The sequence below is a fragment of the Hyperolius riggenbachi genome, chromosome 3 (assembly GCF_040937935.1).
Source record: "Hyperolius riggenbachi isolate aHypRig1 chromosome 3, aHypRig1.pri, whole genome shotgun sequence".
In the NCBI taxonomy this organism is placed as follows: Eukaryota; Metazoa; Chordata; class Amphibia; order Anura; family Hyperoliidae; genus Hyperolius; species Hyperolius riggenbachi.
In genome coordinates this window covers 486,559,994-486,575,079 of record NC_090648.1, presented here as the reverse complement: position 1 = coordinate 486,575,079, position 15,086 = coordinate 486,559,994, and the positions used below count along the sequence as shown (strand labels likewise).

The window sequence follows — 15,086 nt, the reverse complement described above, 5'->3', positions numbered from 1 at the left end:
TGTATTTTAGTAGATATAGCGCATACATGTCAAACTCCGGCCCATGGCCCAAATCTGGCCCTCAGATTTGGCTCTGCCTGAGGTGGTTTTCCCACTTTGCATTAGGTTTGCCCACTCTTGACCACCAGAGAAGCTATATTGGAGGGTAAGCCCTAGATCACTAGGGAAGCCATATGGGGAGGGGGAAAGCACTAGATACCTGGGAACTGTATAGGGAAAGGAGGGGGACAACTAAATATAGGGGAGGGAGAGAGGACAACTAAACCTCCGGGAATTGTTTTGGGGAGGGAGGGAAAACCACTAAACACCAGGGAAATATATAGATAAGGGAGGGAGGACCAATAAACACTAGGGAACTGTATAGGGATTAGGAAGGGAGGAGGGCCACTAGACACCAGAGAACTGTATAGGGGAAGGAGGGGCCTATTCGACACGAGGGAACTTTTTTAGGAGAGAGTGGTGACCAGTAGACATGAAATTGGCCTGCAACTTGCTCCTAGAGCTAAATTTCGGCCCACTTTGTATTTGAGTTTGACACCCCTGATATAGCTCAAGAAGAGGGAGATAGTCCATAAGATTAGATAAAAAGAGATAAATGTACATGTAAAATATCGGAAATCAGACAAAGGGACACAGAGTTTACCTAAACAAGGCATATATTTGTATTGTGGCTGTAATGAGATCACAACATGATAATCATGTCCCCTGAAGATGTCCACACACAGGAGCATAACATTGTCCACACAGGCGATTCGTAACATCTGCTTCTTTTCTTCAGTCCACCTTGACTTCAGTAGAACTAATTCAGTCTGGCCTCAGTTCAATGTCAGCTGATGAGTTTGTCTTCAGTTTGAGAGTTGAGGCTGACCTCAGTTTCCCACTCACTAGTGTATCTGAGACGGGGGCCCTTATCCAATTCACTTTTTCTCCTAAGTTTTCTCCTAGGAGATAATTTCTCATCTTTTGTTTAAAATAACTTTTCAGCTCCCTGCAATTGAAAAATACCAAAAAGTTAATTGAATCCATTATCCAAAATGGAAAGTAAATTGGACACCAGGCCATTGCGAGACTCGCGTTCACGTTAATGGCCCAGAGCATAACTCAGGTATGAAAGGTCAACCTCTCTCGGTGGAAATTCTGGGATACATTACTAAGGGGGCCCCCAGGGGTCGCTATGAGGCCTGCAGCAGACCCCTTTAAAGTGTAACGGAGGTGTTTAAATAAGCAGTTTTTATACTTACCTGGGGCTTCCTCCAGTCTCATGCTGGCCATGGGTTCTATCGCCACCCTCCTGGTTACCTCCATTCCTCCACTGTGTCCACCAGTATATATCTCAGTCACAGCCAGTCTTGGTTTCCCCTCGCATACGTGGCAAGGCCACGTGCGCCCCTGTTGTACTCCCGTTGCCAAGGCCATTTCCACAACTGGCGTCAGCTGAGATACATACCGGGGGACACAGCAGAGGAAAACAGGTACCTAGGAAAACGGTGATGGACCCCAGAGCCAGCATGGGGCTGTAAGAAGCCCCAGGTAAGTATAAAAGCTGCTTATTTAAACTTCTCTGGTTTCCTTTAATAGCGGCCAGGACCACTGGGCCCCCTTGGCTACAGGCCCTGTAGCACCCACTATGGTGATCCCTACACTTATGATTGCAGTTCTCTGTTAAGACCTTATTTTGTCTTGCTGTGTATGGACATCTTTAGGAAAGAGAGTTTGTGTGCAGACTGAGATGTGTTGGGAGTAATGGTCACAATCTATGGTGGTCTTCTGGGGGGTGGGTGGGAACATTTCAGGGTCTTCAGAATCATCATGGTCTTCTTTCCTGTAAAATGCAATGAGCAGTTTTCAGTGCAGCTCTCTATATCAACGGATTTCTGTCAAACATGGTTTTAGCTTGATAACTTTGCTTCTATTTGCGTATAAAAAAAAAAATGCAGTCATGCTGAAATCTGTTGGAAATTTGTCTGCCGTGTGTGGATAGGCAATAGTTCCTTCCCTGTCATTACATGAAGATGCCCATACACCCACACTCTGGTCAGATTCCATCACATAGTTCACCTCTAAACCTTTGGAGACAGCCTTCTGTCATGCTGCCCCTACACTTTGGAACTCCCTCGCCACACCCAACCAGAGCAGCTCCATCTCTGGAAGCATTTAACCTCCTTGCCGGTTATCCCGAGCTCAGTTCGGGGTAACCTGCGTAGGAGGATTTCTCCGGCCCCGCTGGGCCGATTTTCACAATTTTTTTTTCTCCTGCACGCAGCTAGCACTTTGCTAGCTGCGTGCAGTTTCCGCTCGCCGCCGATTCGCCGCTACCCGCCGCGCCGCCCCTCCCCCCTCCAGACCCCCTGCGCAGCCTGGCTAATCAGCTGAGGGGTGGATCGGGATTCCCTCTGACGTCCCGACGTCCATGACTTCAGTGACGTCATCCCGCCCGGTCGCCATGGCGACCGGGGAAGCCCAGCAGGAAATCCCGTTCTGAATGGTATTTCCTTCTTACTCTGATCGCCGAAGGCGATCAGAGTGGATAGGGAGATGCCGCTTGTCAGCGGCTATCATGTAGCGAGCCCTCGGCTCGCTACAGGATTGAAAAAAAAATTGTTTTTTTAAAAGTGCTGCGCTGCCCCCTTGCCGCCAGAATTGTAACGGCAAGGGGGTTAAAGAGACTCAGAGATGAGTCTCACTGCAGTTTTTTACTTACCCGGGGTTTCCTCCAGCCCCATAAGCATGGATGTGACCCTTGTCGTCCTCCTCAGCGCTGCCGTTCTCCTGCAGTCAACGGTAACAGTAAGCGGCACAGTTGGACTCAGTCTGACTGAGTGACGTCAGCCGGGGCCTTCTGCACTTGTGCAGAAGTTCCGCCACTGACGTCACGATGGCGCTGAGGAGGACGGCGAAGAACACATCCATGCTTATGGGGCTGGAGGAAGCTCCAGCTAAGTAAAAAACCTGTAGTGAGAGTCAGTAGCTGATACCTCCTTTCCCATGAGAAATCTATTCCTTTTCACAAACGGATCATCAGGGGGCGCTGTATGGCTGATATTGTGGTGAAACCCCTCCCACAAGAAACTGTGAGGACCATGGTCCTGGCAGTTTCCTGTCTGTGAACCTTGCTGCATTGTGGGAAATAGCTGTTTACAGCTGTTTCCAACTGCCAAAAAGCAAGCAGCAGCTACATGACCTGCCAGCAGTAAAAATGTCACCATGTGATAAATGTCAGAATGTAAATCAGGAATGTAAAAGATTTTACAATGGGCAAACACTGACTAAATCATTTATACATAATTATTGTAAAAATGAAGCACTTTTTTTATTACATAATTTTCACTGAAGTTCCTCTTTAAGTCCAAACTGAAAAGCCACCTGTTTAGCCTGGCATTTATAAACATACAACATGACTACTTCCTCTTTAACACAGTCCAGCCTGCCGCCCTGTATTGATCTGAGACATATCTATGCGCTTTGAGTCCTATAGGAGAAAAGCGCTTTACAAATGTTATTGTATTGTATAGGTGTGTGGGTGCCTTCAGGTAGTGACAGGGAGACGTTGTGCTTATTGCAAGGCCTCGGTTGTCGTGTCTCTGCGACAAGAAGTCTTCCGTGGACATGGGTGTAGCTCCTCTCTCATAATAATAATAATGTATAATCCCTGGCTGGCTGAGACTCAACTATTTCAACTGTAAATTAAACTGCAAATCACGATTGTGTGTCAGGCGTCCCGACAGGCTGGACAAGAACGAGGCGGAAGATACGCAGTATATGATGAGGGTAATCCTCAGTGCACAGCAGCTCTGATATCGTCATTGTAACCAGCCAAAACACAGAACAACCTTTGCTATGCAAGTAACCTGCACATAACATAATAACACCATAAACATAAAATATGTTCCGATTAAAGGGAACCTTAAACAGAAACTCCGACCAAGAATTGCACTTCATCCCAATTAGTATCTGATACCCCCTTTCCCAGAGAAATCTATTCCTTTTCTCAAATAGATCATCAGGGGGTTCTGTATGGCTGATATTGCGGTGAAACCCCTCCCACAGTGTGATGTCAGTCCTGTCTGTGAGCCTCATTGCATTGTGGGAAATAACAGCTGTTTACAGCAGGGTCCAACTGCCAAAAAAATCAAGCAGCATCTCCTTCCACTGACATCTCCTGACAGCAGTAAAAATGTCACCATGTGATAAATGTCAGAATGTAAATCAGGAATGTAAAAGATTTTACAATGGGCAAACACTGACTAAATCATTTATACATAATTATTGTAAAAATGAAGCACTTTTTTTTATTACATAATTTTCACTGGAGTTCCTCTTCAGTTCAACTAAAAAAAAAAAAAAAAAAAAAAAAAAGGTCACTTACCTGGGGCTTCTACTAGCCCCCTGCAACCGCCGTGTGCCATTGCCATCCTGGAATGGTGCCCCGGTCCCCCGCCGTGGTTGAGTTTGGTTTTCGCCTAGCCACTGCGCCTGCGCGTCCCTGGCCATGCCCATCCTCTCTCTCGCTTACGTCATCATTCCCAGTCCTACGCATGCGCACTATGAGATTTCTCTTCCTGCGCATGCGCAGTACGGGGACGGCGACGTGACCAGGGATGTGCGTGGCCAATGCGACGAAAACAAAACACAGGGCGACTGCAAGGGGCTGGTAGATAGCACCAGGTAAGTGTTTTTTTGTTTTTTTTTAGTTGAGTTACAGGACAACTGAAGAGAATATATGGAGGCTGTCATATTTATTTCCTTTTAAACAATACCAGTTACCTGGCAGCCCTGCTGATCTATTGCACTGCTGGCTGCAGTGGTGTCTGAATCACACCAGAAACAAGCATGCAGCTAATCTTGTCAGATCTGACAATAATATCATCAGAAAACCCTAATCTGCTGCATGCTTGTTCAGGGTCTATGGCTAAAAGTATTAGAGGCAGAGGATCAGCAGGACTGCTAGGCAACTGACATTGTTTATAAGGAAATAAATATGGCATCCTCCATACACTGTACCTCTCCTCACAGTTGTCCTTTAAGGTTACCCTTAAGCGAAAATTAAATGATCACAGATCAGTGTAAAGCGTGTGTACAGTAGAGTCTGCATAGGAAAAAAATAATTTACAGTGTATTTTGCTTTGGGACAAATGTACCTCTAATACCTACCTACCTTTATACCTACATGTGGATTTTTACAGGTTTTCATGATTGTGGTCCTCGTAGTGGTAGTGGGGAGCATAACTATATCAGAAAGGACAGTATTTGGGTAGTGATTAGGGTCGGGCGGAGGCAGAGGCAGGAGAGGCTCCAGCCTCAGGGTGCAGTGTAGGAGGGGACGCACAACTCACTCAGCTATCATTCCCCTATTGTGTTTGAAGCAGAGAGAAATAAGAAAAGGGAATACACGGCAGTGACTGTAAGCCAGATAACTAGAGATTAAGGTGTTGGGGGCCCTGGGAAGCCTCTTAGTCTAATAGCAATCAGTGTGTGACGGCCGGGGTGGGAGGGATGGGGAGGCGCACTTTGGGGTCTCAGCCTTGGGTGCTGCAGGATCTTGTCCCAGCTCTGGTAGTGATGGTCATGCAGAAGCATGTGATCAGTTTGGTCAGTTGATAGTTATGTAAGTCTCTGATTTGCTAGTAGTGATCATGTGCTAAAGCAGGATGTGATCACAGCAAATCAGAGCTTCGTGGAGGTGTGGGTTTGTACTGCCACTGTGAATAGACAGAGCTTCTCACCTTTATGCATTACTGGTGTCAAACTTCTTCTTCCTGCCCTCCATACCGGACATCGCTTCAATGTTCTTCCGCCAGTCGACTTCAACAGCTTTTTCCTGGAACAGAAAGTGATAAGCCAATCAAATCCAACTGCCCAGAGCATGTATCCACGGGAAAGACATTTCATCACTACCCCAAGCAACTTCAAATGAGGTGCAGGAAATATCCAGACATTTACTGATGCAGATTGTCCAATCTTATCAAATCTAGGTAGAAAAAGGGTAAACTAAGTGAATATACTTTGGGTGGATACTTTTAGGCAGTCCCTCATATCACATAGTGGTAAGATTGTACAATCAAGATTGTGTGATTAATGGGCACTTTTAGGCGTACCTGTGGAAAAGTTGATTGTTTTCTGTCAAATCAGTTAGTGTTAAAGGATACCCAAAGTGACATGTGACATGATGAGATAGACATGGGTATGTACAGTGCCTAGCTCACAAATACCTATGCTGTGTTCCTTTTTTCTTTCTCTGCCTGAAAGAGTTAAATATCAGGTATGTAAGTGGCTGACTCAGACAGGAAGTGACTACAGTGTGACCCTCAATGATAAGAAATTCCAACTATAAAACACTTTCCTAGCAGAAAATGGCTTCTGAGAGCAGAAAAGAGGTAAAAAGGGTAAATAGCTCATACATTTTAGCTCTGGCATATTTCAATGAATGAATTGAGCAAAAACAATAAAACAGTTAAAACTTAAAAAGTTTAGTAAACATAAAATAAAACCGTGGAATATCTTAAAAAGTCATTTTTAGGAGAAGGAAGATAGATACAATTGGAGTCGGGAAGGTATTTTTCCCTTTTGGGGCTAATTGGACCATGCCTTGTGGGGTTTTTTTCGCCTTCCTCTGGATCAACAGGGGTATGTGAGAGAGCAGGCTGGAGTTGTACTTTGTACTGGTTGAACTCGATGGACGTATGTCTTTTTTCAACCAAAATAACTATGTAACTATGTTTATTTCATTTAGTTTATTTTCTCCTTGGGTGTCCATTAAAAGGAAATAAATATGGCAGCCTCCATAGCACGTTCGCTTCAATTGTGCTTTAAGGTGCGTACACAACAAACTACTGATGTCATTTGTCGCATTACAGAACCCAATCCCCTTGGTGACATTGCTGGGTTTAGTTGTACAGATGTGTGTCAGCTGTGTAGCTGATGACGCACTGTGCTGCTATGCGGGGGGGGCAGAGGGACGTCAGAGTGGCGTGTATGTGACATCACACAGCGGGTGTGGGAGTGGCCAGAAGAATGAGGTTGGCCGTCGCTGGAGGTGAGTCGATCTGCTGGGTGAATCGCTTGCACATCGCTGGTCAGGGATCGGACGCCTCTATACACACGTCTGATAGTCAGCTGAGGAGGTCGTTACTGGCTGTCCCTGCGGACTTCAGTCAGGCATACCGGTGAGAGGGTTAAGGTGGCCACACACAATACAATAAAATTATGCAATTTTACTGCAATTTGATAAAAACGATTGTACAGGAAAATGTAAAACTTTCATTTGTTTAAAAAAAAAAAACATCAGCGGTGACTGATTTTTCTGTTTGATTTTTATGAAAACGTAATGGTGTGGGCGTAAAGTGTCAATTTCTTGATTTATAGACACAAGCAATTTTTTTTTTACTTTAATAATTGGGGGAAAATTTTACAATCAATCAGAAACATGTATTGCAATTCTCGAATGGATAAGAAATACAAGTATATATTAAAAAGAAAAGTTGTGTGCCCACTGTTGGTACTAGGCATATCGGTTAGTATTAGATCGGTTATTGTCAGGTGTATGGATAGGAAAGTTAGTGTTAGGCATATTGGTTAGTGTTTGCGCACAGGCACGAGTCAGGGGTTACTGCTAAGGAGGTTAACTACTTTATCCACCACTACTGTATATATACGTCCTCCAGGGGTCGAGCCCTGCGTGGACGCGGGTGAACGGCGTCCACCCACTTTTTCTTCAGAGTGAACGCCGTTCACCCTGGCTTGTGTGGAGGGGAGCAACGCAGAGAAGGCGAGCTATGGTGACAGTGGGGATGGGCGGACATCTCCTCCCCCCCCCCCCATCCCTCACCTTTGTGCTCCCCTTCCTGCCTCTCCCCTCCAGCGTTGTTAAGTGTCGGGCCCGGCGGCGAAAGTGGGCGGAGACTTTCCGCCTTCTTCCAGCCGCAAGGGACGCTCCGCTCTGTGTGCGGCTAGAAGACCAGACTAGCCGCACACAGAGCGGAGCGTCCCTTGCGGCTGGAACGAGGTAAGTCTCCGCCCACTTTCGCCGCCGCGCCCGACACTTAACAACGCTGGAGGGGAGAGGCAGGAAGGGGAGCACAAAGGTGAGGGATGGGGGGGGGGGGGGAGATGTCCGCCCATCCCCACTGTCCCCATAGCTCGCCTTCTCTGCTCTGCTCTCTCCGGGTGGGGGCACACCTGGGTAACCTGGGCACATATACCCCTACCTACATATACTGGGGACATATACACCTGCCTACATATACTGGGGACATATACCCCTGCCTACATATACTGGGGAAATATACCCCTGCCTACATATACTGGGGACATATACCCCTGCCTACATATACTGGGGACATATACACCTGCCTACATACAGTATACTGGGGACATATACCCCTGCCTACATATACTGGGCATATATACCCCTGGCTACATATACTGGGCACATATACCCCTTCCTACATATACTGGGCATATATACCCCTGGCAACATATACTGGGCATATATACCCCTGGCTACATGTACTGGGCATATATACCCCTGGCGACATATACTGGGCACATATACCCCTGCCTACATATACTGGGCATATATACCCCTGGCTACATATACTGGGCACATATACCCCTGGCTATATATACTGGGCACATATACCCCTGACTACATATACTGGGGACATATCCCACTGGCTACATATACTGGGCACATATACCCCTGGCTACATATAGTAGGCAACTATACCTCTGGCTACATATACTGGGGACTACTATACTCATGGCTACTTATACTGGGGACACCTATAGACCTGGCTACCTGGGGGTACCTATTTTGGGGAAACTGCTGTCAGATTATCTGCATTTTTGTGGAATCGCTGTTATGTATTTTGGGGAACAGCTGCCAAATTATGTGTATGTTAGGGGAACAGCTGCTGCCAGATTACGTGTATTTTGGGGAACTGCTGCCAGATTGTGTATGTTTGGGGGACCACTACTGTCAGATTATATGTCCTTTGGGTGTTACGTGTATTTTGGGTGATCCGCTGCCAGGTTTCGCGTATTTTGGGGAACTGCTTCCAAATTACGAGTATGTTGGTGGAACTGCTGCTGCCACATTGTCTATTTTGGGGGAACCACTTCCATATTATCTGTATTTTGGAGGAACTTCTACTTCTAGATTATGTGTCTTTTTGGTGAAATGCTGTCAGATTACATCTATTTTTGGGGGATACACTACGGCAGAGCTCAAACTTCCTCGACAGACCTTTTACATCACTGCTAAGGTCATGTATATTTGGCCCCACCCATGACCACGCCCACAGTGTGCTTGGCCACGCCCATTTTTGGTGCGCCGCCCGGCGCAGGAATTCTCCGAGTGAGTCCACTCTCTTCTTTTCCCAGGACTAGACCCCTGACGTCCTCTGTGACTTCATCTAAGCCACAGGTCAGTAGATATACGTTTTGTAGCAGAAGCAGTGCTGTGCAGGATTGGGCTTGCTCCTGTGCACATTTCTGGCACTATCTGATGCAGCACTAATTGGTGAATGGGAATATATGTTTCCTGAGCTAATGAGATTGATTTTTACCATTAAACATACTTTTATTTTCTCAGTTCATAGTGAAAAATACACTCTGTAGCATTATTTCACCATAAATTGTGACAGGAACATAATCTAAGTTTTGTGATAAGCGGTAAGAATAGGCAAACAAAATTCTGCTTTACATCACTACAGGGGCTCTTTAACATCATCACTGGTTAGAAAACACCTCCATATCAATGATGCTTCTATTATAATACTGTGAATAGAAGGGCATTCCCTCAGCGGGAGTCTGCGTAGGCCGGAGCTGCAGCAGATGTAATAATAATGACAGGTAAGCAGCCTGAGGCCAGCTGTAAAGTCACCACATCGGACTGATTTATGGGATCTTCACCCAAGTGAAAAACAGGTTCAGGTGGTTTTATATTAAATATCTCAGTAGCCAGGAAATCTCAAAAAAAAAAAAAAAGAAAGAAAAGAAACAACTAACAAAGAGCAGGAATGTCCCTAGTGCAGGTGTCGCTGTATTGGGATGGGGGGATCGGATTTATACTCACCAAAGTGGGTCACCAATAGGCAGCGGGCAGGGGAGAAGCAAGCTTAGGCTATGTGCAGGATTGTCCTTGGCACGGTCCTGAGGAAGGAACTTTGCCCACGATACAGATTGTTAAGTGTCCATAATAAAGTTGTTGTTTTTTCTGGCCCGCGGCCGATGTCGTTATTTGGCGGTAAGTGAAGGCTTTTTATTTATAACTCGTGGTTATGATATGAAAATGGTAAACGCTGAGTGAAGGAGGAGGGCAGCGAAACAAGAAAAAAGGGCGTAGGAGCCCTTACAGAAAAAAACAGCATGGCCACAGGCATCTATTGTAAAAGCCATGATTTGCGGAAATAGATTGTGGCATTGATTGCATAACAGGAGTGGAGCTTTGCATCACAGGGGAGTTAAGGATTAGGAGGGAGGGTAGGGTTAGGCGCCACCGGGGAAGGGGGGGGAGTTAGGCACCGTGGGGGAGTCTTATGGTTAGGTGCTGGTGGGGGGGGGGGGGGGGGATTTAAGCACCACTGAGGTGTCTAATGCTGGGAATACACGGTTCCTTTTTGAGCCATTTAGATGGCTCGATAGATAATTTCCGACATGTCTGATCGCCCGCTCAATCGTTTCGCCGCTCGATTTGTGATAGAAGTGAATGGAAAAAGGTAAGATAAACGAGCGGAAGATAAGAGAATCGATTGCAGAATCGAGAGGTGAAACGATCGAATGGGAAAATCAAGCGGCAAAAACGAGCCATGTATGCCCAGCATTAGGGTTAGGCACCACTGGAGGGTCTTAGGGTTAGGCACCACTGGGGGGTCTTAGGGTTAGGCATGGCACCACTGGAGGGTCTTAGGGTTAGGCACCACTGGGGGGGTCTTAGGGTTAGGCACCACTGGGGGGTCTTAGGGTTAGGCATGGCACCACTGGAGGGTCTTAGGGTTAGGCACCACTGGGGGGGTCTTAGGGTTAGGCACCACTGGGGGGGTCTTAGGGTTAGGCACCACTGGGGGGGGGGTCTTAGGGTTAGGCACCACTGGGGGGGGGGGGTCTTAGGGTTAGGCACCACTGGAGGGTCTTAGGGTTAGGCACCACTGGGGGGGTCTTAGGGTTAGGCACCACTGGGGGGGGGGTCTTAGGGTTAGGCACCACTGGGGGGGGGGTCTTAGGGTTAGGCACCACTGGGGGGTCTTAGGGTTAGGCACCACTGGAGGGTCTTAGGGTTAGGCACCACTGGGGGGGTCTTAGGGTTAGGCACCACTGGGGGGGTCTTAGGGTTAGGCACCACTGGGGGGGTCTTAGGCTTAGGCACCACTGGGGGGTCTTAGGGTTAGGCACCACTGGGGGGTCTTAGGGTTAGACACCACTGGGGGGTCTTAGGGTTAGGCACCACTGGGGGGGTCTTAGGGTTAGGCACCACTGGGGGGTCTTAGGGTTAGGCACCACTGGGGGGTCTTAGGGTTAGGCACCACTGGGGGGGTCTTAGGGTTAGGCACCACTGGGGGGTCTTAGGGTTAGGCACCACTGGGGGGTCTTAGGGTTAGACACCACTGGGGGGTCTTAGGGTTAGACACCACTGGGGGGGGGGGGGTCTTAGGGTTAGGCACCACTGGGGGGTCTTAGGGTTAGGCACCACTGGGGGGTCTTAGGGTTAGGCTCCACTGAGGGGTCTTAGGGTTAGGCACCACTGGGGGGGTCTTAGGGTCAGGCACCACTGGGGGGGTCTTAGGGTTAGGCACCACTGGGGGGTCTTAGGATTAGGCACCACTGGGGGGGTCTTAGGGTTAGGCACCACTGGGGGGTCTTAGGGTCAGGCACCACTGGGGGGGGGTCTTAGGGTTAGGCACCACTGGGGGGTCTTAGGATTAGGCACCACTGGGGGGGTCTTAGGGTTAGGCACCACTGGGGGGTCTTAGGGTTAGGCACCACTGGGGGGTCTTAGGGTCAGGCACCACTGGGGGGGGGGGGTCTTAGGGTTAGGCACCACTGGGGGCGTCTTAGGGTTAGGCACCACTGGGGGGAATCTTAGGGTTAGGCACCACTGGGGGGGTCTTAGGGTTAGGCACCACTGGGGGGTCTTAGGGTTAGGCATGGCACCACTGGGGGGTCTTAGGGTTGGGCACCACTGGGGGGTCTTAGGGTTAGGCACCACTGGGGGGGTCTTAGGGTTAGGCACCCCTGGAGGGGTCTTAGGGTTAGGCACCCCTGGAGGGGTCTTAGGGTTAGGCACCACTGGGGGGGTGTTAGGGTTAGGCACCACTGGGGGCGTCTTAGGGTTAGGCACCACTGGGGGGGGGGGGGGGTAGGGTTAGGGTTGCTAGAAGGAGAGTGTGGGTGAGAGTAGGGTTAGGTTTAGCCATAGTGAAATATTGGTAAACATTACCGATATTTTACTATCGTAATCCAGCAGTAGAATATCACTAATTGTAGCGATATTCTACTAGCAGCAATCCCCTGTGCCCTTTTTTTCCAGGTGCCTTTTTTCATGTATGCAAATGTCAGCGTCGCCTCATCTGGCAGCCATGTTGTTTTCTTCATTTGACAGACTGAGACGGGAGACTATGGTAAAGGAGACCCAGCTCTATTTTCTAATAATTCTAATCATTTTTAAATAACATCCAAACTCTTAACCATAAAACTGGTCCAACAGGGAAGATGTACTGTTTGATGCCCTGATATTGAATCGGATCACTTCCAATCTGTGGCTGGGGCGGGCAATAACCTGGCATGTGTACAGCAGCTTTGATATGTCGCGGACAGATCCGGACTGCTTTATCATCTCAGCAAAAACCATAGCTCCTCTACTCACCCCGCCTACTCAAAGCCACGCCTCCATCCCGCCTTCCTTTCCTTAGTCTGTACAGCACTCAGCCCTGAACCATTGCCTGATGTATGTTCGCACTTGTCTTGTAGTGATTTACTAGGCAGTTATCAGTACATAAGAATGTCTGGACTGGAGAACATGCAGTTTCTGTGTCTTATGCTAGGTACACACGATGCGTTTTTTCGGTCGTTTTTCCATCTGATCGATTTTCTGCTTGATTTTCCGCTTGATTCTCTTATCTTTTCTAATCAGGGAGGCACAGACTAACCAGCAAGCTCATGGTGACCCAGAACTCATTGGAGTGTGTAAGGGACTACAATGGTCCTAAAAGCCCCCTTACTAAGATGTTAAGAAAAACAAAAGTTTGCTTTCCTAAAACAGAAAGAATTTGCGATAATTCAGGTTGGAGTGAGCTCGAGATGTCTCCCAGAGCACCACTGCTGAATATATGCAAATTAACCAAGGGTACAATGGCTAATTTGCATATATTCAGCAGTTGTGCCTGGGAGACATCTCGGAGCTCACTCCAACCTGAATTATCGCAAATTCTTTCTGTTTTAGGAAAGCAAACTTTTGTTTTTCTTAACATCTTAGTAAGGGGGCTTTTAGGACCATTGTAGTCCCTTACACACTCCAATGAGTTCTGGGTCACCATGAGCTTGCTGGTTAGTCTGTGCCTCTCGGATTTACAAGCCCTACTCCATAGAGCCAAATTAATCCATGCCATGCACTGATGAGGATCAAACAATCCAAAACAGTCTGTATGCATGTTGGATTATTATGGCTCTGTACAAATTAACAAGCTAACACATCATTGCATTCCAGCGGTTCTGGAGGTGTGTTTAGCTTCTAAGGGTAGAATAGTTAATTTGCATATATTCAGCAGTGGTGCATTGTGGGAGACATCTCGAGCTCACTCCAACCTGAATTATCGCAAATTCTTTCTGTTTTAGGAAAGCAAACATTTGCTTTTTCTAATCAATTTCCATTCACTTTTAGGAGAAATTGACCAGAAAAACGATCGGAAATAATATCGGACATGACGGAACTTATGTATCGAACCATCTATCTATCTAACACAAAATTGTATAGCATTATATTGCAAATCCTTTTTAATGCACAATTCTTGACCCTGTATTGACATATAGTGGAATGCAGTAACATATTCAGGACACCCACTTTTATGATAATTTTTCTGGTCCAGTGTCGGAAACCAATATCTATACAGTGTTCTCCCCAGGCTCTTTTAGCCGGGTGCTTAACCTGGCTAGTTTTGATGATCACCCGGCTGTTATCGGCTCACCTCCTCCTCTGCTGTAAGCAGAATTGCTCAAAGAAGCAACAGCTCTGCACTCTCTCATCACGCCCCACCCGGCTACTTTTTCATGCCACCCAGCTGGAAAACAATTCTGGGGAGTACACTGTCTATATACATAGCACCCAACTATCTCTTTTTCAAGCAGGACAGTCCCTCTTTGGGAACCAAATCCCTGTGTCCCTCTTTCTTCCTCATTTGTCCCTCTTTCAGGGCTGATGTACAGATCTGTGTAAATATATCTATTTCTCTACTGAAAAATTTGTTTAATTGACTCTAAACTTTATTCCCATCCTTTGAATTGATATATTTTTATTTTTAAGTGTTAATATGCAAGCAAGCAATATGAACCAGGATAGAAAGAACCAGTGTGGTATGAATTATAACACAACATATTTTTCTAATGAAGGGGTGTGGCGTAAGTGTCCCTCTTTCTTATCTCAAAAAGTTGGGAGGTATGTATATATTGCTGTATATTGGTATGTAGCCCCCCCTCCCAGTGATGTCACAGCCTAGGCTGTTTAGCTAGGCAGAATTCATCTCGCGGAGTATTCTGAGAGACCAGGTATATTGTGTTCTGGGTTTGGAACTCTTATTAACCCTCTGGGCGATACAATTATATCGCCCAGGAGGTGGCGCAGCACTATTTTTTAAATTTTTTTATTTTTTAAATCATGTAGGGAGCCCAGGGCTCGCTACATGATAGCCGCAGCGCAGCGGCATCCCCCCACCCACTCCGATCGCCTTCGGCGATCAGAGTAAGCAGGAAATCCCGTTCAGAATGGGATTTCCTGCTGGGCTTCCCCGGTCGCCATGGCGACGGGGCGGGATGACGTCACCGACGTCATGGACGTCGTGACGTCAGAGGGAGTTCCGATCCACCCCTCAGTGCTG

At 47.2% G+C, this 15,086-nt stretch overlaps 2 protein-coding genes across 4 annotated transcripts in view; one reads left to right on the top strand and one right to left on the bottom strand.

Moving 5' to 3' along the window:
- Window positions 1-638: 638 nt before the first annotated feature.
- LOC137564358 (troponin I, slow skeletal muscle-like) overlaps window positions 639-15,086 on the bottom strand; it is an 80,263-nt gene continuing 65,815 nt past the window's right edge. For all 3 annotated transcript variants that reach the window (XM_068278137.1, XM_068278138.1, XM_068278139.1), the window contains exons 7-8: window positions 5,724-5,818; window positions 639-1,822 (exon numbers count right to left, since the gene is read on the bottom strand). In XM_068278137.1, the coding sequence (XP_068134238.1) occupies window positions 5,726-5,818 (93 nt within the window). In that variant the 3' untranslated portion in view covers window positions 639-1,822; window positions 5,724-5,725. The remainder of the gene's footprint in view (window positions 1,823-5,723; window positions 5,819-15,086) is intronic.
- LOC137564357 (damage-control phosphatase ARMT1-like) overlaps window positions 5,678-15,086 on the top strand; it is a 98,624-nt gene continuing 89,215 nt past the window's right edge. Inside the window, exon 1 of the mRNA XM_068278136.1 lies at window positions 5,678-5,915. The gene's annotated coding sequence lies outside the window, so the exon portion shown is untranslated. The remainder of the gene's footprint in view (window positions 5,916-15,086) is intronic.